The 23,411-nt window shown below is 41.3% G+C and overlaps 1 protein-coding gene across 15 annotated transcripts in view; it reads right to left on the reverse strand.

The window, feature by feature from the left end:
• Positions 1 to 23,411, reverse strand: part of Meis2 (Meis homeobox 2) — a 201,683-nt gene that overhangs the window by 6,260 nt on the left and 172,012 nt on the right. The window contains exon 11 of one of the 15 annotated variants that reach the window (XM_076929468.1): positions 14,804 to 14,975. The exons of the other annotated variants lie outside the window; for them this stretch is intronic. Within the exon in view, the coding sequence (XP_076785583.1) occupies positions 14,819 to 14,975 (157 nt within the window). The 3' untranslated portion in view covers positions 14,804 to 14,818. Of the gene's footprint in view, positions 1 to 14,803; positions 14,976 to 23,411 lie in introns of those variants that run through there. 15 annotated transcript variants of the gene reach the window in all.

Genomic DNA, 23,411 nt, shown 5'->3' on the forward strand with positions numbered 1-23,411 from the left:
AGCCAAAGCAGGGACACCCAGGGCAGTGGATAAGCTAACTGCCAACCATAAACTCAGCCACCTTTCAACCCACTCGAAACCCAGCCTCAGGTCCACATGGTTGATATTAGGGCCCGGGAAACGGTTTCCAAATCAGGTGGTTGCCGATTCCCAGGAATGTAAGGAGCAGCGGTTATTTTGTCTAAGAAGCCTGGATCTAATTTTGTTGAAAATCCAAAAATAAGTGCCTACTTCATGTTACTTTAATGTTTAATAATGCCCATCAAATATTCATGTACAAACAGAGTAAGACAATAAGAAATCTCCTTTATTTCTCCAAATTTAATAAAAGCAAAACAATTTTCTACCATTTGCGAGTTACCCTTGTCCCCCTGCTTTTAATGATGGTCTTTCCCCACACGTATGAACTCCTGGGAAAGACTCAGTGGCCTTGCATTAGGCTGGGGAGGGGCCAGTAGTAGGCAGGTCCTTCAAAATGTTTTCTGTCCATAAAATTTGTTTTTCAACATCTCTACTTTCAAAACTCGGCATATGGGGGATTTAACAATTAATGTACCCACATGGGGCTCCAGGCAGGACCTGCAGGTCTGTTCTCTGAAGACTTCTCAAGCGTTGGCAGTTAAGTCTCTCGGAGGAGGACAGTGAACCCACACAGGCCTCCTGTGGGTCCGCTAGTAAGAATACAGCCAGGCTGCTGAATAATAGGCAGGAGAAAGCCAAAGAAGAGTTTTTTGCATATGCAGTTTGCAAAACAATGAACTTTTTTAGCACTTCAGAAAGGATGTCTCAGTCTTCAAAAATGTTCCACCCGTTGGCTTTGGGAAGTGCCAGGCTACTCTAAGTTCAGATTCGAGAGTTGAAACTGTAGTTATCTCCCCCATCTCCCAGTTCTCTAAAACGCTGTTGACCAGAAGCAGCCATGCAAACAGTTCAAAGAACTTATCTCCATCACACCATTGTTGTCCCAGGCCTATGAGGGCCCTTTCTTATTTCCCCCTCCAGGGGCTCTTCTCAGGGGTTCCATTAAGAGCAGGCAAGAGCAGGCTCCTTTGGTCTGTCTTGATGTTTCTGGTAGAGAGGGGCAGTTCCTCTTTTCAAGTGCTGCAATCCAGTTGTGTGATGGGTTGTTTTGTTTTTGTTTTCTCTTGTAGGTCAACCCTTGAGGTGAAGCAAATCGCTATTCCCCCTCCCTCTGTTCCCTTTAAGTCTCCTTCTTTTTATTCCTTTATTATTTACATTTGGAGATTGTTCCCTTGTTCATACTTTCTCTCCTGTCCCCTCAAACACTCCCTCGCTCACAGGGCTGCAAAGCATCATGGTTCTTAGTTCTCAGCAGGAGAACTCCACACTGTCTTCAAACAAATAATTACTGGGAAGGTTAGAGGTTCACTCGCAGGTCATTTCTTTGGATACTCATCAGAATGTTTACATTAGTAAAAATGGGGGTCCTCTCACAAGCTTGTTCAATGGGGGTGACACAACAATACAGAACATTTAGAGAAAGCATCCTGTGTGCTAGCAGGCCTTTATAGAAACACTGAACTTGGCAATGTCACCCCCACATTACATTTTCAGTGAGTTTCCATGGCGTGGACTGCATGTTCACTAGCGGCTATGCCAATGGCCTTGCTTTGCTCACTGCTCCTAACAGGGCTGAAAGAAAGAAGCCCCTGCGGGTTTTCATGGTGTGTGGGGAATCCTTTCTCAGAGAGTCATAGCAACTTTACATTCTCCCATGGGCTCCACAAAGCCTCTGTGGAGTTTCAGTCTCAGTATTTTGGGTCCCAGTATCTTTTCATACTTCTAATGCATTCTTTCAAATCATACAGGATTTGGAAAACATATGGGCCCCCATTTTTACTGTTGTTTTCTTCTCCAATCTCAGAATAGCTTAACACCACCATAAATGTTATTTTATTAAAATTAATAATATTCACTTTAAGAAAAAGTGTGGTCTTAAAACCCCAAGTGACAGCTCTCTTCTTTCCCATGCTGACAGGCCGCCGCTCTTTAGAAAATACTCTCACAGACACAAGATGAAGCTATTTAATTTGGAAATGAAAAAGTCAAATGAGGAATAATTTTTTTATTTCATTAATTCCCAATATGAACTTCCATACATGGTCTTTCCCTAGATGATTTGATATGAATTCTTTCCACTTCCTCTGATCCTATTTTAAGAATGACTTTTCCCTTATGTAGATAATAAACATAATATCAAGTTTTGATTCTACTTAAACTCGGAAGCATCTAAGTTGAAAAGTCAACTCATCTTCAATCACTCAAGGCCAGACCTCAATTCCTATGGAAAAATGCAACTTCCTGCTTCAAAGACAAAAGCCTTGTCTTTAAAAGACTCAAAAGGTTTCTTGGATATTAAATGGGTCTCACAAAATAACATTTTGATGAGTTAAGTGTAAATGAATCAGACACATATGGATTAAGTTATCCCCGCATTTCACACGGGTTTAAAAAATAAGGGGAAAAGAGGGTCTTGGCAAAAAACATTTTGGACTTTGCCAAACCCAAAACATTTGAAAAATTGCTGAAGACATCCAAGTAACCAAAATGCAGCCAGCTGCACCCAACTTTAATGAACCCCCCACCACGTTATCTCCAACCCAAAGACTGTTAGGTTTTTCATCTGTATCTCATACTTAAAAAAAGAAAGAAAGAAAGAAAGAAAGAAAGAAAGAAAGAAAGAAAGAACTCACTAAGTTTTAATGTCATCCCAGAATGGTTTTGAAGTTGTAGACATACAATATACTGCTTTATTAGTACAAACAATTTAACTCTAAGTTATCAAGTATCCTTAGATGTTAAACTGTTTTTTTTTTTTAAACTGATTCTTTTTTTTATAAGTTGTGTGGGAAATGCGTTAATACATCTAGTGTCTTCTCCAGATTTCCCGTAGGAAAAAAAATTTCACTAGCTCCATTGTGACTCGTTTTAAGGGCTACAGATAATTACCTTAGTGACTCCCTAGGGGATGAGTCCCCAAAGTACACTAGTTCTATTGATTTGTATTGAGCAAGAAGTTAGTGCCCAGGCTCATACAAAAGCTTCCAAGAGAGTCTCCTGTGGCTACTTGCATCTCTAAATTTTACTTAAATAGAAAATGCATTAGTATGTACGGTTCTTCAAACTTATAGACTAAGACTCTTAGCTGAAAATAACTTCATTATAGAAATAAATTTAGTGGCTTTCCAAGAATCAAGAGGCTTTCTAAGTCAACTTGAAGAAAAACAACTACAGAAATCAGAACAAAACAAAACCCCCAGCAGATTCCAAGGAATGTACTCTAGACAGCAAAAAGTCACTGAAGCCTCACCTTACCCTTGCTGGAGACCACCAGCCACCACCTCAGGAAAATCCAAATAGTTCAGCTTTGATGCTTCCCCCGCCCCCACCTGAAATCTGACCACTGAGTTTTCTTTTAAAGACTTTTCCCTCCAAAGCATAGCTCAGGTTGACAGGAGTAGACTCAGGTGTCCTTCCTGATTGTTGCTTGATTCCCCCACCTCTTTTAAATGGCTGGTAAATCCCTTCTTTCTGGTTCACTAACTTCTTGCCACACCTGGCAACCCACTCAGCATTCCTTTGTTAGAAAGCACAGGTCTCTCTCCCTGCGGCTGCTTGGAAAGCAGCCAGCCCTAAACACTCTGAGGATGGCTGGATTTGAAGCTCTCACTTGGATGGGTGTTGTCAAGGAAGAGGCTTGAACTGTTGACAAGGGATCAGATCAATCTGGAAAAGGTGTGGTAGGGAGCTTGGTGACAGGGGCCTGGTTCAAAAACAAAACAAAACAAAACAAAAATACCAAAAAACCAACCAACCAACCAAACAAACAAACAAAAGAAGAAGCAGCTCTACTTTCCACTTTGCCTAGCGGCAGGACTCCACTACCAGCATGATCCTGCTCCAGATTTCAGTGAGGCTTCAACCTTGGGAAATCAATTAGTCATTTTATTTTTTTTCTTCATATTACACACACACACACACACACACACACACACACACGCAGGCACACACACACAAGTTTTATTCTGTTTGCTAGTCTTGGGTTGAATCATCAGGTTAGGAAGGTTTAATGAACTGCACATCACTGGTGTTCAGATGCTACATCTTTTCCTGAAGACAACTTCGAGCACAGTGAGGTAAATGCATGAGAATCATACTTGACTTCAGGACACATTCACAGATCATAACTAATGTCCCTGAGCTACGGTGTAATTATGATTGGATAGAATGTTAGATTTGCCCACACCTGTAAAAACATGTGAAATAAATACCCATACACTTCCAATATGAGAACATGATGTTAGTGTGGAAGCAGGAATGCTTGTAGCCTTACAAATTTCCCTTGTGTGGGGAGAATGTTCATGTTGCCATGGAAGGTTCAGAGCAAAGTTATCAAATGGGTGAGGCTTCTTTTCCGTAGCTGTCTACTGTGGGCTTCCAGTCCTTTATCCAACTCTCCCCTAAAGTTACAAGGACCTCTACAGCTATTCCTAAAATATTCAGCTTTGAGCACAGGCCTCCCAAGTATTGTCCCACATTTTAAATCTTTGCCCAGAGAAATACAACAATAAGCCCAAGGGGCTTGTGCTCCTTGTAACTTCCCAAAGCCCCAGTGTGTTTCCTATTTACCAACTAGGGGGATAACAGGGTCTGGATTGTTTTTAGGACTGACAGAGATCATGTATGAAAAGTTCTTGGCATAATGCCTAGTATATAGTGAGGGCTCATTAAATGTTTGCCCGTTGGCAGAACGAACCTAATCAATGTTCCTAAAGAGCTCGGTTCCTTTATAGATAACAATTAAGAATAGATGGGTAACTACTAAAAATAGCCATACTGGGCTGATAACAGGATGAGAATGTGGTTTGTTTTCACAAGTAGCATGTGACTGTGTGCTGGGGTCTTAGTAGAGATGGGTCTTAGTAGAGATGAGAGTTCAATGTGAATAAATAAAAGTATATGTGTGTGTGTGTGTGTGTACACACACGTGCGTGCATTTTAGACACCAGAACAAGCATCTGCTTGAAGGAGAAGTTGCAGAGTGGGCTCCTTTAAAAGCACATCCTCTTACTGGTTCTCTAGAACCTACCTAGCCTTGAGTTCTCAGGAGCAGCTGCTTCCACAGGACCTCCAGAGTATTAGAGGTGCAGCAGCCTCACAATGCCCTGCCCAGCACTACTGTCCCCAGATCTGCACTTGAAAGATTCTCCAGGTGACCTCTTCACACTTATGCTTGGGAGGCCCCGCAGTGAGTGCTCTGTCTAAGAACAGAAGGTTGCAAAGTTCAAGTTTTAATTGTGACTCTCGTGGCCATAAACATTGCCTACAGGATCTATCTTCTTTAAGTGGCTTAAATCTAAAAAAGTCTTTTAATCACTTGCCTTGGATAACAAACAATTTATAATAATGATTCATTCTACCCTATCTGTATCCTGTATCTCTTTAAAAGCTGGGGCAATAAAACATGTGTGTTTGTGTGTGTGTGTGTGTGTGTGTGTGTGTGTGTTTTAACTGTCAACAGAGCAGTCTCTCAGGAACCAAGAGGATGGCACACTACTGTTTGATGGTTCCATCTACTTCTGTACTTTTTGACTTCAATAATATATAGGCTTTTTTTTTTTTTTTTTTTTTGATTAAAGGGATTGTGAACGGCGATGGAGAAAATTGGGCATCTTCTCTGACTGAGATTTATCTAGACCATTTAGTTTTCTTATTTAATAAAAGCATCTCAGAAATTTCCTCTTACATAGGAAATTATCTTTTACTTCTTTTTGAATGCTGAGCAATAACCAACAAACACAACTCCATTAGCACACTCACACCCAGTGGTGTGTAAGAGAGCATCTGAGCAGGTCCTAACTTTGAAGCACTGCTACTCTTACAGAGTGCTATTCGGTTATTCACATATGGCTATTTATCATGTATTATAAAAGTGATCTTTCAGAGCTACTTGAAAGCAAGGGAGGAGAAAACACTCAAACTTCCTTAGTTATTCATATCTAAGATCTACCCTCTTAAAGACAGAACACTAAGTCAATAGACATAAGCAGTACCACATTACCTCATCCTGCACATGATTTATTGCAGATAGGAATCATCGAGAAATTGAATTACTTTGAATGTTTTACTACTGACATTAAAGTTCCAGATTTGGATACCTGTATACCTTAGAGTGGTCCTGAAAACCACTTTCTACAGACACAGAAGATAAATATATAACTTCACGCAACTCCATCAGCCTACAAAGAAACGGTGGCCACTTTCAAAGTGACCAGTCCCTAGCTCTGAACCATCTATCTGACTAGGCTTTGAAATGTATCCAGTCTCACCTGATAATCAGCTGCCCTCATTCACAGCTCCTTCCCATCCTGTTCCAAGCATGTGCTAATTCACACTAAGACCGGATCCTAATACATCTTGTATTTTTTTTTTTTTAAGCTTTCATGATCACCTTTGATTGAAGCGTTATCTCAGACTCTACTTCTCAGTGGAACCCACCTAAGAATTAAGTGGCCAAAAAATACACCACACTGTTTAGCAATTACGTATTCGAGAGGTTGGAGGTGGTCAAGGGGCAGTCCCGTGTCCTGTGCTATGGATAGGTCTCTGATTAGCTTGTCATCTGCTTGGAAGAAGATGTAGGCTGATTCTCTCTTATAGTGGAGCGGGCCAGCTGTTAGCTGCCTGTCAAGCCCTCAAGTGGACAAGAAGTCCAGGAGCAAGAATGTCATTCCTTTGATCTGGCAAGGAGCAGCTGCTGATTTATAGAGGGGACTTTGTTCTTCTGTTCTATTTTACTTTCTTTCCTAAGGCAGAACCACAAAATCCAGGAGAAAAAAAAAAGTGCCGTTCCCAGCAACATCAACAAGCTCTGACAACTACAACAGGGTTTTTCTTGGCCCTAACAAAGCTCTCAGGCATCTCCTTTGACGCTCACCTTTCCCCCTCCCTTTCCCCCCACCTCCACCATTTTTTTTTTTTTTTTGCAAGCGGTAGTTATTGTTTAATTCAGCTTCTGTAAATGGAATGGACTGTGGCCAGCAAGCCTGGGGCATAAACACACCTGTATGAAAGAAGCCTTATTGTAGCAACCTTCTACAAGCAAGCTCACATGAACCACATGTTCCCCAGTTCAGAAAGACTGCTCCATTTTTTCTGACAGCAAATTTACCCTAACTGAGTTTCTATTTTTGGTGTCACCAACCTATGATGATCACATATGAACCTTTCCCTCTCCAATGACATTACAGTCTTTCAATCAAAGAGAAAAAAAAAAAAGAAGAAGAAAAATGATTTGCTCTTTTTTTTTCATCTGAGAGCAAAGAGATGCATCAAAATTGTTTATCTACTGTCTATAATATCAATCATTGAAAGCTGACTTAATGTCCAGAAAGGCTTTAGCAAATGCAATATCCAAGATGCCATAATGGTGATTTCATTACTACTGATTTATACTGACATGTGTTTCCCTGAGTAACCTATAAGGAGAAAAAAATCAACAACCAAATAAGCCATGTGCATTTTCTTTCTGAGAACAGACTGGTTGCAAAGGTCTGATTTTGTTCTCAACAGGAATCCTGTCCAGTCAGAAGTGCCCATCAACTAAGTGTGACATGGAATAGCAGCATGAAGAAGTTATCATGACCTTGTCAGTTGTATGACAATGAGAAGTCAGAAGCTCTTTGGTCACCCACACACCCATCCACCGATACCCCCCTCCACTCTCCTACACACACACACACACACACACACACACACACACACACCCATCCACCCACACTTCCCCCACCCCCCACTCCCCACATACACACCCACACACCCATCCACCCACACTCTCCCCACCCCACCCCCACATACACACCCACACATCCATTCACTCACATTCCCCCAAACACCCCCCCCACATCCATCCACCCACACCCCATTCCCACTCCTCCCATCCCAACCCCCCCCCCCCACATGCTTGTACACTGTACATGTATAGGACAAGAAACTTTGCCAGGGACAAGTTCTTTAACAGCTATCTAGATTCTTCTGTGTTGCTCTAGAGGATGGTGAAAAACAATACAGATAGCTATTTATACCTATTCCTTTTAAGGTAGAAGGCTGGAAGGGTGGGGGCGCTGTTACTAACTTGGACAGGAGGAAGAGCTTGTTTGCATTCAATCAGGCTCTGTTCTAGTGCCTTCTTCTGCCTCCTTTCTTCTGTTCAGAGGAGACGGGGACTTATTTAGCTTGGTTCCTGGCTTTATCCTTTGGCCAGTGAGAATGTGTTGAGCACTAGTTTGGTCATTCTCATTCAGCACCTACGTCCTCTGGGTTGTGTGTCCCAGTGATTGACTTTGTGGGTGGGGAGCTGAAAACAGGCCTTATACTTGCTCATCTCATTTTAATCCCTAAACAATTATTAGAAATAATTTCAAGGGTCATAAAAATCTGTACATGTGTCACCAACTGATAAGCCATTCACATTGTGCAGTTATCCTAAACCAAATTTAATGACATGTGGACAACATATGTAAATACATCTAAACATTTGAAAGTGGAAATCATGCTTTTTAAGATTTCTATTATTCATATATACAAAAACAAACTGAAAAAAATCACAATTTGAGAAGACACAAGTTGTTAGAAATCAACACCTATATCCAGTGAACCCGTGCAATGGACTCAACTAAAGACTTAAGAGAGGTTGATCAGAACACATGGCTGTGCACAAACACCTGTAATCCAAGCACTGGAAGCAGGGGACAGCAAGTTCCAGACCAGTCTCGGCTATGTAGTGAGCTCAAGATAGCAAGGGGCTGCAGACTAAGGGGGCAACTAAGATCTGAGGAGTATATAGCACCCTTGCAGACTCTTGGTAAGTATATGGGAGGCTTTGGGCTTGCTCTCCAACACCAGAAGAAAAGGGGAAAAATAAATAACCAAATTCTTGGAGGGGAGAAGTCGAACCAGTTTGAAAGAACATTTGAAAATAAAAACAAGCAAACAGACAGACAAATGGAAGGGAAGAGAATAAGGTGCTGCTTGAAGGTACCATGGCTGACCTCAAGAAGTGAGGAGGGTAATTAAGACTGGTTGGCACTTTCTATTGAATTCTGGAGATATCTGGTGGCAATTCAAAGGTAAGCTGCTTGGGGTTCTTGCGTAGGTATAAATCGAATCTCTGAAATTCTTGAATAGAGAAGCGAGACTATGATGCTTCTTGAGGGAGAGCTTTTCCAACAGCCCTCTCCTAGATGAACTGAACTGAACTGACTGGCTGAGATGGAACAAAACTCTTGGCAACGTGGCAAGAAAGGGGAAGGGGAAATGAGACGGACTCCGGTTAAGATGATAGCAATGAAAACAGGCAGCATGTGACTTTTAGAGTGGGTTTAGTGTTGGGCTTTCTGGGAGGGAGGTTATATAAAGGGCTCTAGGACAGTGCATCTAAGAGTCGGCTTTCTGATATGTCATGATGCACAGTTGATTGAAACTGGCCATTTACCTCTTAAATTCTTATTTAGGGTTCACTGTACTGTGAGGCATGCTGGATGTCAGCTTTGAGTTGGCAATGGAACTCTAGAACTGAAAAGGAGGCCATTCAAGCCCAGGGAAGAAGCGACAACTTCAAAACCATCTCTCTTCTCCATATTTATAAAGGTTATTCTAGATCTTGATCAGTAAGCTTAAAAAACTGTCTGTCTCTGAAAACATCCTGCCTTTCCATATACCCCAAGACTCTCCAAGTCCTTCGTCTGATGGTGTCCTCGAGTAAATAAAAACCTCCCAGGCAATGGCTTTATTTCTAGGAGGTCTAGCTTGCTAGTTTTTTGAGTTCTGAGATGATCTGTGTGACCAGATTTAGAAGCCGATGACAACCACATACATGTCACACAGTGCAGTAAGACACAAATTGTATTGCTTTAAACTTAGCATGAGTGATTTTAGTAATGGTATTAAGAAGGCATACACACACACACACACACACACACACACACACACACTGTTTTTAAGCACTTGCATAAGAATCAAGGGCAGGTTTTCTCAAGGTGGTGACAACTAATTTAGATGAGAATTGATGGGATCGGGTGTTACATTTAAAAGGGACTCCATTAAGTCTGATGGTGTCCAAATTGTGTCCTTCTCACAAACCATATTTTTCTTTTTAAATGGGCTTTTAAGGTGAAAGACACCGCGCTTCAGCATCCTCTAGGTGCGGAGACAAATGGTTCACAAGTCTCTATTCTTCAACTCAGGCCAAATCACTCCAGGACCCGAGATCTGAAGCAGTTGGAGGGAGGGTGCTATGCATGTGAATGTCCCCATCAGAGTTTTCATTTGCTTCAGGGGCTCCTTTTTCTGGAGCAGCAGGGGATGCTTCAGAAGACCAGATTGGCATGCCATAAGCATTTGGAGGGAGCAGGCTCTTAGCCCCTTTCCTTTCTCCTGCTGGCTTAAAAGAAAGGGCTTTGCTGAGGACACGTTGGAAAGGTGGCAACATTCTTGGGCCTTTTTATCAACACCACTTCTTTCTTTAAGCTGCAGCGGGTCTCTTGTTTGGGAGGCTGAGATTTTAGCACTTTTAAAGGGAGGCATATGCGAGAAATCTCCCAGGTGTTAAACTTTAGAGTGGCTTCAACCCAAAATAGGGTGGGGAGGGGAGACAAAAGTGAAACAGGAAAAGTCAAGTGCTAGTATGGAAAAGTTCCATCAAATAACTCATTGTAAATATGCACACAATTCCTTCTATTTAAGCCCGGGGCTATCTGACCAGCTTATATTCTCACGCAGGCTGTCTGTGGTGGTTAAAATCAAAGGTCTAAAGCAACAACAACAACAAAAAAATTACTTCTTTTTAGTTATTTTCAACAAATTTCATACAACCCAAAAGAATCTTTAAAATATTACAAAACACAATTCTATCATGAAAGCAAAAAAAATTCTATTCACAGACACATGACTTAATATTCTCATGTTCATGATGTTCAAGCACCAAAGACTAATTTTTAAGCAAGATTTCCAGATTGTCTTTTCTTAAAAGCAAATTAAACATCTTTTGCTTGGCTTGACAACCAGGTAGCTTCCCGTGTCTTTGGCAGAGAGGTTACACAAAGTGTTTGCGTTTTGATGATATTATTACCCACAATTTTTTTTAGCATCATCTCGTAATCATAAACAACATAAAATTTGCTTTATAAACCACAACAGACCTAGCAAAACAGAGGCCATTCTGTGTCTGCTTTAGTCCTTAAATATTTTAGCTTTAAAATGTTAGGGTATACACTTGCCCAACTGCCATTTACAGAGGAATGAAGACATCAATCTTTGATTCTGAAATTTCATACAGAGGTATAGGTGCAACCTCAGGGTTTTTAGAAGCACATGCAGGCACCACATCTCATATTAAGATTTCCCAGCATAGTTTAACTTAACTCTTACAAGTGAAAATAATGGCATTTGGGTTGTCTCCATTGTCACAGAAATATAAGTAACATTGCTATCCAGTAAACACAAAATAATTTAGTGCCATAATTGTTTCAACTGTCATAGATTTTAAATCATGTAATATACAAATCCAAGATTAATTGATAAGTTTAAAGTTAATATGCTAACTAGCTAGGGCCACACTATTTCTTCCATCTGGGATGGTGTTTTTTCCAGAGCTGTCTGGTCAATGCATCATTCAAAATTCTTATCAGAGAGCACCTCTTTGGGGTAACTTTGTTGCATAATCTGATTAATAAGTATTTCCTGGGGCTGGGGAGTTGGCTCTTTTGCCTGACACAGTGGAAGCACAAAGACTGAAGTTTGGAATCTCAGCAAACATGTTGAGAGAGAGAGAGAGAGAGAGAGAGAGAGAGAGAGAGAGAGAGAGAGAGAGAACGCCATGGGTGCTTGGGTGCTTTTATATGCCTAGTGCTGGAGAAGCAGGAACAAAAAGATCCCAAAATTTTGTGCTGACTACCCAGTATAGCTGCAGGTTCAATAACAGACTCTATCTCAAAAAATAAAGTAGGCACCAACAGAGGAAGATATCAACAACCTCTGGCCTCTGCATACAAGTGCATATATATACAAGTGTAAACACTTGTGTACACACACACACACACACACACACACACACACACACACAATCTCCTTAGTCATTAGCAGTATGGTTCCTGCAGCATTTATTCAATGTATATGACCAGAATTTACTTCTCTGGTTTTCATTGGTTGATCTTATAAAGAGCATATTTTAGCTCTTTGTTATGGACACCTTCTCAACTATCTTCAAAGAAATGTTTGGTGAATATACAGCTAAACATGTAAATGAAAATAGGGTTCCTTCCCTCTAGGAAGTAATTTAGAATTGACAATAGAAGAACTATAGGGAATCTCTTATCTGTCTGTCTGTCTGTCTGTCTGTCTCTCTCTCTCTCTCTCTCACACACACACACACACACACACACACACACACACACACACACACACACACAAGTGCTGCAGCTAAATTCCTGATGAACAATGTGCCCTTGAGCAGGGCAAAGCTAAGATGGCACATAATTCTGCCTTCCTGGGTCTGCTCTAAGGAATGTCAAACTGAGGAATAAGGGAAGACTCTAACCCAGTACAAGGTGTGACTCTTACCTGGGTGGTAGACAGGCAAATTGTTGGTGCAGAGGTGAAAGGGAAGTTTTCCACTGGCAGAAATGGAGTCTCTTGCCGTGTGTGTGTGTGTGTGTGTGTGTGTGTGTGTGTGTGTGTGTGTGCATGTGTGTGAGGGTATAGCATGGGCCAGAACTGGGGTGAGATGTCACCACTGTAGTGGGTACCCACTCGGGTAAGAAGGTGCTGGGGGTGATAGAAAACATGAAGGGAAGATAGAAGGCTTGAGATGGAGAAAAGAAAGGAAATCTTTTACATGGATTAAACCCTTTTAAGGATTCCCTCTCAGATACGTTAGAATGGACACTAGTTAGTGAGTCTCTCAAAAATAAGAGTCCCAGATCAAGTACTATGAGACAATGGCCACTAGGGTAACAAAATATAAGGATTTCCTCATTTCTGCTGAGTTACATCATGTTTCTCTGAAGACTGATAAACACCCTCTACAAGGGAATGAGGACTACAGATCAATTCCTAACAAGCTACTGGCATTTTCAGGGGTGCTGGGGTTCCCAGTTCTTGAGGTAAACTAGTGCATTCTGATTTCTCATGGAAACTACATCCATCAACAGGAAAGTAGGATTTGCATCTTCCACATGTTGAAGTCAGATGCGCAGGCCACTGGCAGGCCTTGTGCTTTACAGATAAATGTCTCTTGTTCACATCCTCCTCCCAGTGGGACTGTAAACCATGGCTCCCCAGGAGACATCACAAACACCCTGGCTGAGCAGGTGCCTTTGAACTTTCAAAGTAATCTAAAAGTGAGGGGATGATTGTAGTTTAAGGTATTTTCTCTGTGTTTCCATTTCTCACTAACTTAAAAATTTGTAATCAATTGCTATGACTAAATTTTTACCTCAAAATAACGATTAGAAACAAACAAACAAACAAATCCAGCAGCCTTAAGTATAAGGCACACATAGGACTGGTGAGATGCCTCTGCGGGTAAGCCTAAGGCTTGCCACCAAGCCCGGTAACCCGAGATTTATCCTCAGAACCTACATGGTAAAAGGAGAGCAATAATTCTCATGTGTTTTCTTGACTTCATACATTCACCCCTCCTCGTGCAAAAAAAAAAAAAAAACTGTAAAAAGTTGAAATATTTAAAGATTTTTATTTATTTATTTTATGCATATGAGTACACCACCATTGCTCTCTTCAGACACACCAGAAGAGGACGCCAGACCCCATTACAGATAGTTGTGAGCCACCATGTGGTTGCTGGGAATTGAACTCAGGACATTTGGAAGAGCAGTCAGTGCTCTTTACTGCTGAGCCATCTCTCCAGCCCAAGTTAAAAATATTTAAAAAACAACATATATATATATATATATATATATATATATATATATATATATATATATATATTAGTGTTGCAGGGGGAAATATTAATATTAATCAGACTTGTGACTGGCCTGGAGCCAGCAGCCTCTACTATATATTGTGTTGGGACATTCACTCTGTGACAGGTAGGAGGAGTCAGGGAGCAAGATGGTGGGATGCTTCAGGGAAGAAGAAATTGAGAGAGTTTGGGAATGAGGATGGGTTGCTTTGGATAATGTACTTCAATGTACACCAAAGGTTCCTTGGCCCCCACCACCCTCCAATCAATTCCACTTCCTTGTTTACAGATTCTCCACGTACAAAATCAGCTTTTCCTTATAGCTGTGTTAAACACCACCTGCCTGCCGTCTGAACCTCGACATCCCGGGATGAGGTCAATGTGGTGACGGGCTCTGATTCTATAGGCGATCCTGTCATTCAGGCTAACAGCAGTGATTCACTCACAGGAGGCAAAGGGAGTCCGTTGTTGGGCTTATTGACTCCAGGGAGCATGGCTACTCTATCATTACTGTGGAGTGCAAACACGCCGAGCTCTGTTTTGGTCCCACTTAAAATTACTATTTGCCGTGAAGGATTGGCAAAGCAATTCTTAAAATGATGGGGGTGAAAGTCAGGCAAACGCCATTACGGGCTTTTCCTTCCGTTTAAGCAGAAGTAAGCATTCTAAGAGGCTTCAAGCCTGGCCCACTTATTTAACCTTTTATTCAGTTTGCTGTATTAACATATATTAACTGGCTATATAAGCCCTAGGAGGGATAAAAACCTCATGACCAAATTATGGTTCCATTTTCATGGGTAACCTCTCCTTGGGTGGAAATTAAACTCCAATATAAATACATTTGAGGTCTACACAAAATTGAGGAGGAATGCCAAAAAAAAAAAAAAAAAAAAAAAAAAAAAAAAAATCAAATGTCGTGTAACAGTCCTGCAAAGACCACAGCCACTGTGGTCGGAGAAACTGCACATGAGAGGACCTATTGGAAGAAACCAAATAAATTTAATTAAATAAGTTACAAGATGATTTTGCCGTGTCTTATCTACTCCCCTTGGTTAATATCCATGACATACTGATGCCGCATAATTGCTCTTATGGAATGCTGCAGCTCAGGGCCGTAATGAGCTGCCTCTGCACAAAGGCAGCGAGAGTGCTTTCCCCACAGAGTTCTCTTCTCAATTATTTATACTTGCTACACTTTCACATAATGGCAGTTTTAAAATCAAACAAACAAAGCAAAGCGTACAATAAAGGACGGGGACAAGAAGGAGCAGGGACCTTTTTCCTTCCCTTTTTGAACACCAGAGAAGGACGGGCAAGCCACATAAAGTCAACTGGATTTGGATCCCAGAAAAGTCTCAGGGGTCCATCAAGTGGAAGACATCAAAGCTTTTGGAGACTGCCACCTTGGTGAGGGTTTAAACAGCTCTGTATACCTTCGTGGTTTCTAATCTGTCATACAGAAACATATGGAGGGATGCAGACTTTATTCCTCCCCTTCCTAAGTATGTCTGTAAAAATTCCTTGTCAGAAGATTCTGTCCTCCTCCTCCTCCTCATTCCAGAGTAAGAAAAGATGCTACAATTTTCAAAATGGCATCACAGTGGACAGAAAAATGGTGTGTTGTTACAGTTGCCCCCCAGGAGGCAGAGGGGAGCAGGCTTTTTTCATGTTGGCTGTGTCCACTGGCCACACTGGACCTTTGGCCTCCCACTACAAAACCTGAGGATATGAGAAAGCCAGTCTCAACTACAGCCATCCCTCTTATAGAGAGGCAAAATAACACTAGGGAATATTTAATGATAAATTATAATTTTTGTCTTTTATTTTATTCTCTCTGGGTGCCTATTTGTAGATGTCAATGTCCAGTATCTTCCTCTATCACTTCACTACCTTACTTTTTGGGAGAAGTTCTTATTTACTTCTTCTTTTAATTTAATTTGCTATGATGATGATGATGGTGATGGAGGATATGTGTGTCTGTGTGTTTGTGTGTATAGTTACATGGATACTTTGTATGCTTGTGGAGGTCAGAAGACCTTTTGGGAGTGGGTTGGATTTGGAACCAAACTCAAGACGTCAGGTCTGCAGGGTAAGGTCCCTTTTCCTGCTGCTGTCTCATCTTGCCTGTCCTGAGACAGATTCTGTCACTGAATCCAGAGCTCACAATTTGGCTAGGGCCACTGGCCAGTGAACCCCAGGGGTCCTCCTGTCTCTTTTTTCCCAGCACTGGGGTTCCAGGCAAACGGTGTTTTTGTTTTTTTCCCTTGGTGGTGTGATATGAACTCAGATCCTCATGTTTTCATGGCAAAATCTTTCCTGACCGCACCCTGTCCTCAGCCCTATACTGTTATTCCGATACTTAGTTTTGGACTCTAGAATGAACCATTTACTATGATCGGGAAGTTCTGTCTACTGGGTTTCCAGTAGTGCTCAGTAAACAGATATGAGCAGATGTTCAATCCGTGGCAGCTGGGTGACTTCACAAGTCAATCCAGAGATATGGCTGAGAAACTTGTATTTCACTTAATAATTAACTTGTTCTTTTTACACTTGTTTTAGTTTTGTGTATGTGTGTGTGGGAGAGAGAGAGAGAGAGAGCACATGTGTGCACATGTGTGCCCATGTGTAGGCATGTAGAGGCCAGGGAAGGATGTCACATCTTCCCCCATTGCTCTGTGTTTACTAATTCTTTTCTTTCTGTCAGAGTGATTGATTGGCAGTATCTGAAGGATGGCAGTCTTGAAGTTATGGACTCAATTTTGTTATCAGTTTGAAAATTAGTGGAGCCTAGTGGCATAGGCCTGTAATTCCACTTACTCCGAAGGCTGAGATAGAACTATCAGAAGTTCACAGCTAACCTGAGAAGCTTAGTGAGACTTTGTCCCAAAGAGAGAATACCAAGAGGAATGGTGCTGGGTATATTATAGTGTTGTTTTCTTGTAATCCCAGCATTCCAGAGGCAGAAGTAAGGAAATTAGGAATTAGATGTTAGTGGCTATATAAAAAATTTGAAGTCAGCCTGGATTACATGAGACCTTGTCTCAAAACAAACAAATGAACAAACAAACCCTTGAAAAACAAACTAATCAAAGTAGCAACAGTAACAACAAAAGTGGGCTGAGGATGTAGCTCCGAGGCAGGGGGCTTGGTCTAGAATGTGAGAGGAGCAGGTTCAAACCTTTGCCCTACCTCCTAAAGTCTGTTCATAGAGCTTCTGACATTTTTGACCTTCAGCACAGAAAATGACCTTTCTGTATGAATGGGTAGATGTGAACTGGGTGACAGGTGATGGATAGTAAAGGTGATGTAACCTCCCACCCCACCGCCATCTCAGCCCTGCTGGCAAGAGGATTCGAAACAACGCCTATCTGAGACAGACAGACATCTGGATGGACAAGGACATACAGCAAGCACACCCTGTAGCACTTATAACACACTGTAGAAGGCGGAGTTAAGTTGGGTCTAGGTGAAGAGTTAGGTAGCTTTGTAGTTTCAGACAATTGGAAAGATTCAGAAGAGAGGTCTTAGATGCTGGTGTGTTTTAAAGACAGTGAAACTCAATTTAATGGTAGATACGGTTTGAGGTAACTTCATTTTGAGGAATTTAAAGGGCAAAACCCAAGCTGGGTGTGGTGGTTTATGCTTGTAATCCCAGTACTTGGGAGGCAGAGGCAAGAGGATATGAGATTCAAGGTCAGCTTTGGCATCATAGCAAACATCAGGACAGCGTGGGCTACTTGTTGATTCCAAGCCAATCTGGATGCCAGACTAAGATCTTGTCTCAAAAAAAAAAAAAAAAAAAAAAAACCAAAAAAAAAAAAAAAACCAAAAAAAAAAAAAACCAAAACAAAAACAAAAACAGAACAAAACGAGAAGAGGGAAACCCAATGTGAGGGTTCTTGCTGTCAGAGGCTTGCATAAGACGTCTATGGCTCTGAACTATCAAATGTGACAGATTCATAAGAACAAACAAACAAACAAACAACCCACAATCCTTGTCTCCCAAGCTCTCCTTAACCACTCTTAGTAGACCCGCCAATTAACCAAACATTAAAGCAACCCACAAATCTATGTTAGTGGCTTTGCAGAACAAACAGAAGGATGTGTGATGTAACTAATCACTGTTAGAAACTGTTTGAGCCAAGGAGTTCAAAAGACACATAAGACAAAACAGCATAGAGAGCAGACTACACAAGCAGCACACAGTCAAATACATAAAAGCTCAGAAGTAACAACTGCTCTGTCTTGCCTTTCCCTCAAGTACCATGTACTGGAATCTGTGGCTTTCAGCTTACTCAAGACAGGTGCAGATCTGATAAGAGGTTGGCACACACAAGCTGAGCCTCCTTTACAATTTGTTTTGCAACTTCCCTTTCTAGATAAACATTGTCCAAGTACAACCACTAAAAAAAAAAGTTGTGTTTACTTGTCCTGTTCCTAAGATTCTGCCCCCCCTCCCATTTCTTCTAAATGTTCCCTCAGGATGCTGGCTGGAAAACTAGAAAAAGCTTGGATTTCAGCTCTGGTCTCCAAGGTATTCTAGTGTTCAGCTGGGCCGTGTGTTGGGAGGGAAGCTCTCTACCTTGCTGATTTAATTAACAGGATTCTTTTCATTATTGTGGGGATTTAGTTTCTTCTTGCCTTTCAGTGTTTGGGAAACACTGATTTATGTTTTATATTTTGAAGGGAAATTTATCGTTCTTTGACAGCTGAGGTTCTTAAGTCCCTGGCACCAAAGGGACCCTGGGGAGGTGTCACAGTTGCCAGGCCTTGCCTACCTACCTATATGAAGTCATCTCAATGCCCCTCCCCTCCAGAAACGAGGAGAACTATCAGCTGTTCGGCGCCCAGCCCACTCCTCCTCCAGCTGATCGTTACATCAGCAGGGGTTGGCCCATTCCCATTTATGAACAGTGGCATTAGTAGGTTGATCAGTAACTGCGAATCACCGATTCATTAAAGTGAAGACAACAGCCCATGAATTTGTGAACTCCATTTAATCTCATGACTAAATGGAGCTCATTGAATTTTCAGAATGTGCTCCACTTATGATGATGCTCATGACTGAGGCAGAAATCATGACAAATTTTCTAAATATGAGCATGCACGGTGAGGAGACTGTATAATAGAACCCTTGAAATTAGTACGCTAGAAAATTCAGCATGGGCCACCGTCACAGTTTTCTTGGAGTAGTAACCATCAAACTCTGGTTGGCGGGGGTGGGGGGGGTGGGGGTAATATGTTTAGTAAAAACTTTGGAAGATGTGTAGCTAATTTATATTTCAGGTTCCAATTAGTGGCCATCATTAGGTTGTAATGCAGCTCATCTTTCTCTATGAGAACTTCATAATTCATTAACTTACTCCCATACATATTCTCGTTACTGAATTTTATTGGGCTGTATAATACATGGGCTACATACATGTATGCATCTTCTTATTTAATTCTCAAAAACAAAACAATGAGGTGGGTATTATTAGTTGCTATTTTCTGCCCAGTGAAACTGAAAGTTAAAAGAAATCCAATACTGTGGCTCAGTTTCCCTGTCAGTAGCTGAAGTGGGCTCTGGTGTACATACGTATCCAAAAGGTTGAGGTCTAGGAAACCAGGAGTTATAGCAGCCATGCTTCCTTTAGCTGGCATTTCCCAGGCAGGTGAGAAAATGGAGCCACCTTTTAAACCAAGAATGTAATTCAGAGCCTTGGTAAGACTTCCCTTCTAAGAAAGTTTCAGACCAGAAATTTTGTTTTATCTAAATGCATAAGCCAGTAGATTCTAAGGTAAAGTCTAGATGAAACAGAAAGAGCATATAATTCTATAGTAGTTTAAAATTTCAAAATCTTTAAAAGAAATTAACATGGGGGTGTAGTCAAGTCAAATAGATAAATAACCATAAAATCTGCCTTCCCTCTGACCCGGAACCATCAGCTCCAAGCTAATATTCGCATTATTTAGTTCTGTTTTTATATGAGAATTTTGCTTTTGAAATGTGAATTATTTTCATTGATCTGGTCTGGCCATCAGGGTGCAAAAATTCAAAAAATAACTTTCTCTTACAAATTCGGGCTTTTTAAAATTTCACACAAAGACAAGATTTTGCCATCAATCTTGTTTTAGGTAAAATGTCAGGTAGGAGACACCAAGTCATTTTCGCACTGAACTTGGCCCGACAGAGTTCCAGACCAGAGGAAAAGGGGGAGGGAGCAGAGACCATAAGACACAACCTGACTGTGAGTAGTCCATACCAGGCATGGCCTGCGATGCCTACACAGGGAGAATTTCAGCATGGCAGCCTCTCTCTGCTCCCTCAGTTCTACAGCACCTATAGTGAATCCCATTACCACAAGGTACATGGTACACTCCCTTCAGATGATCTTGATTCTTCTGGTTCATTTCCTCTCCCTTATTAATAGTCTGATGGCTTGTAGAAATTCTAGAAGGCACGATACTTGATCCCTTTGAACAAATATTTGTTCAGTGTCTGCTGTCTCTTTGGCAGAGTGCTCAGGTCTTCTTCGGGAAACACAAAGAGAAAGAACTTGTATAGGGGGGGTTACATACTTGCAAAGTGAAAGAAAAGCACTAACTTTGAGATTAGTTACATGTCCAATAGGTCTCTAAGCTTAGTTGGAAACAAAGGATGTAGTAACCCAGAGAAAGCACAGGTAGTGAACAGGTAGGGTTGAACTCTGATGATGCCACTATAGTAAGGTTTGGGACAAACTCTCTAACTCTTAAGGTGTTTAAATCACTTTAGCTGTAACATGGGAATTACGAGATCTGCTATGAAGCTTTGACCCGAAGATGAATTGTGAATGCCAATCTGCATTGTAAAGTATCAGGCCATTACCTGAGAATTACTGGGGCACATCTGAACCATCCTGCAAAGAAATGCTTGCTGTTTTACTTTCCTCTTGGCACTTAGTCTCAGAAAGCCTGGGGTTTCAGTGAAGAGACTACATCGGGCAACAGAGTTTTAGTGTTACAAGAGTCCTTGTGAGCATGCAGCAAGGATGAAGCTAACATGGGCGAGAAGGAAGGATGCAGGGGACCTTTCGTCCCTCCTTGAAGGATTCTAATAGCAGGAAATAAGAAGCATGAGAGGGAAGAGATATCAGACTGGGGAGACCTTTAAACAAATGCACAGGCCATATAGGTGCTCTTATGTGCTTTGTAGAAAAGTTCCTGGGTTGAAATTGGGAGGTAAACATAAATCCCTCATTTACAATTCCTTAGCTTTGTGACTGGCTTCTCTCTCCAATTTACCATTTCTCAGCTACAGATGAGAGATGCCACCAACACCATACAATTAATGTAAAAATTTCGCCGGGCGGTGTTGGTGCACACCTTTAATCCCAGCACTTGGGAGGCAGAGGCAGGCAGATTTCTGAGTTCGAGGCCAGCCTGGTCTACAGAGTGAGTTCCAGGACAGCCAAGGCTACACAGAGAAACCCTGTCTCAAAAAAAAAAAAAAAAAAAATTCATATTCAGCTAATGACTGGGAGCATATTTGAAAGATTATAAGGTTTGATGATTTTTTTTTTTTTTTTTTTTAAGTCTTGGAAGGGTAGATAGAAAAGTCTTCAATACTGCTAAACCAATTCTGAGTAATGGCCAGGTCCTGCCTACAGTGATCCATGCATGGAACTTACATCTCTCACTTGAACATTGGAGAGTGGTTTTAGAATGTATCTGTGCTGTTTGTTTTCATTTCATATTTTAATCTACAATGCCCCAGTGGAACATGGAACAAAGTAGTGAGTGTGACACCTGAATTTAAGGCCTTTTGTTCAGTCTGTCTTCTGAGGTTCTGTTTCCTTTCCCACGGTGGCACGGATAGGCATAAATACAGTGAGTGGATCTTTATTTAAAGCTTATAAATTATTTAACCAAATATTTAGGCATATGAGACTAACATATATGTTCTCTCTTGTTCTTTAAGTTATTTTGCATTGAAACACGGGTATTGGTGCTTAAAAGCAAGCAGAGAGGCTGGAGATTAAAATTTCAGAAAAACTCAGAAACCCGTTATGTTCTTTGGTAACCACTTACTGCTACTTTTTAATCCCCAGAGAGCTTCCAGGGGCAAAGGTGAGACACAGGACTGATAAAATACCTCAGCACATTCTGGTTGATGACTTTGAACATGAACCACATATTTGGAAGAGCAGACCCCACGGTTACTTTGCCAGATGAAAACACCCATTCCCCCTTTCCCTCAAATGGAGAGAGTGGAACAATAAGTCTGATGTAGGATGAGAGCTGCCTGTGTTCTCAGCTCTCGGAATTGCCTGTGTTCTGGGGTTAACTTCATTTGGAGATTACTCACTGATCCAGTCGTTATTTTTAAGAAGGATAAACTGATAGAAGTCACTATTCTCAGTTTAGGATGGAACTGCAAACCTGACAACTCTCTGTGGAAAGGCAGGAGTAGGTAGGTAGGGGTGGGTAGGTGACAGAAATTTTTAAAGGAATCAGAGTGAGACACCTCTGCTCACTCTCAACTGTGAACAGCCAAATCAGTTTTTATAAATCAATCAAAAATGATACATAAAGCTTGCTAGAACTTGGCCCATGCTAAATACCACTGCAGAAGCACCTTGGGTAAGTTTCTAAAGGCTATTTGCCCCTTTAGGTATGAACAAAGAGCACATTCTGAGACAGCTGTGAAATAACTCAGATTACCTGGAAGCCCTATGGATTACCTCTGTCACAAGACCAAAAGAAGCTTGGGAAAGACCACAAGAAAGGCTCCATTCCAGCAGAACACGAGTGCGTGTGACACCAGCTCAGCTTGTTGTAGCAGTCACTAACTATATCCAGACTCACTCTCCTTGGTACTGTTTGCCCTTTTGTGATTTCGAACAATGTGAATAAACTGATGGTTATGTCATTGCCAAAGAAGAGTCAGTGAGATTTTTTTGCTATAATTTAAGTAATAGACGACTGACTTCTACTCAGTGTTTTAGCTGTTCTCTACTTTTTGGTCTAAAGTAGGAAGAGGTCTAGATGCTTCTACCTATTGGGTGATTTCCACAGCCTATTCCTCAGCACAAGTGACCAAAACCTCCACACTTACCATACACTGTGGACACTGCTATCCCAGTGACCTTTCAACATTGCCAAGGAAAATGAAACCAGACCACCCTTGCCAAGCAGAATTCACACAGATGACAACACTACCTGATAGAAACAGACACACAAGTGCAGACTGAAAAGCATGAGGTGCTACAGATAGCCAAAGCCAGAGAAATGGGAATTTAAAAACAGAGTGCCCTGAGGAAGCTTAGCTGTAGGAAAGATTGTCCCTAAGAATGGAGAGGCTGTCTAAAGGGTTTTCTGTACCAACAGTGTAATAGAATGGACAAACACTTACATACCATTTTGACTAAAGAATACCTCTTTCATTTGG

The sequence above is a fragment of the Arvicanthis niloticus genome, chromosome 2 (assembly GCF_011762505.2).
Source record: "Arvicanthis niloticus isolate mArvNil1 chromosome 2, mArvNil1.pat.X, whole genome shotgun sequence".
NCBI classification, from domain to species: Eukaryota; Metazoa; Chordata; class Mammalia; order Rodentia; family Muridae; genus Arvicanthis; species Arvicanthis niloticus.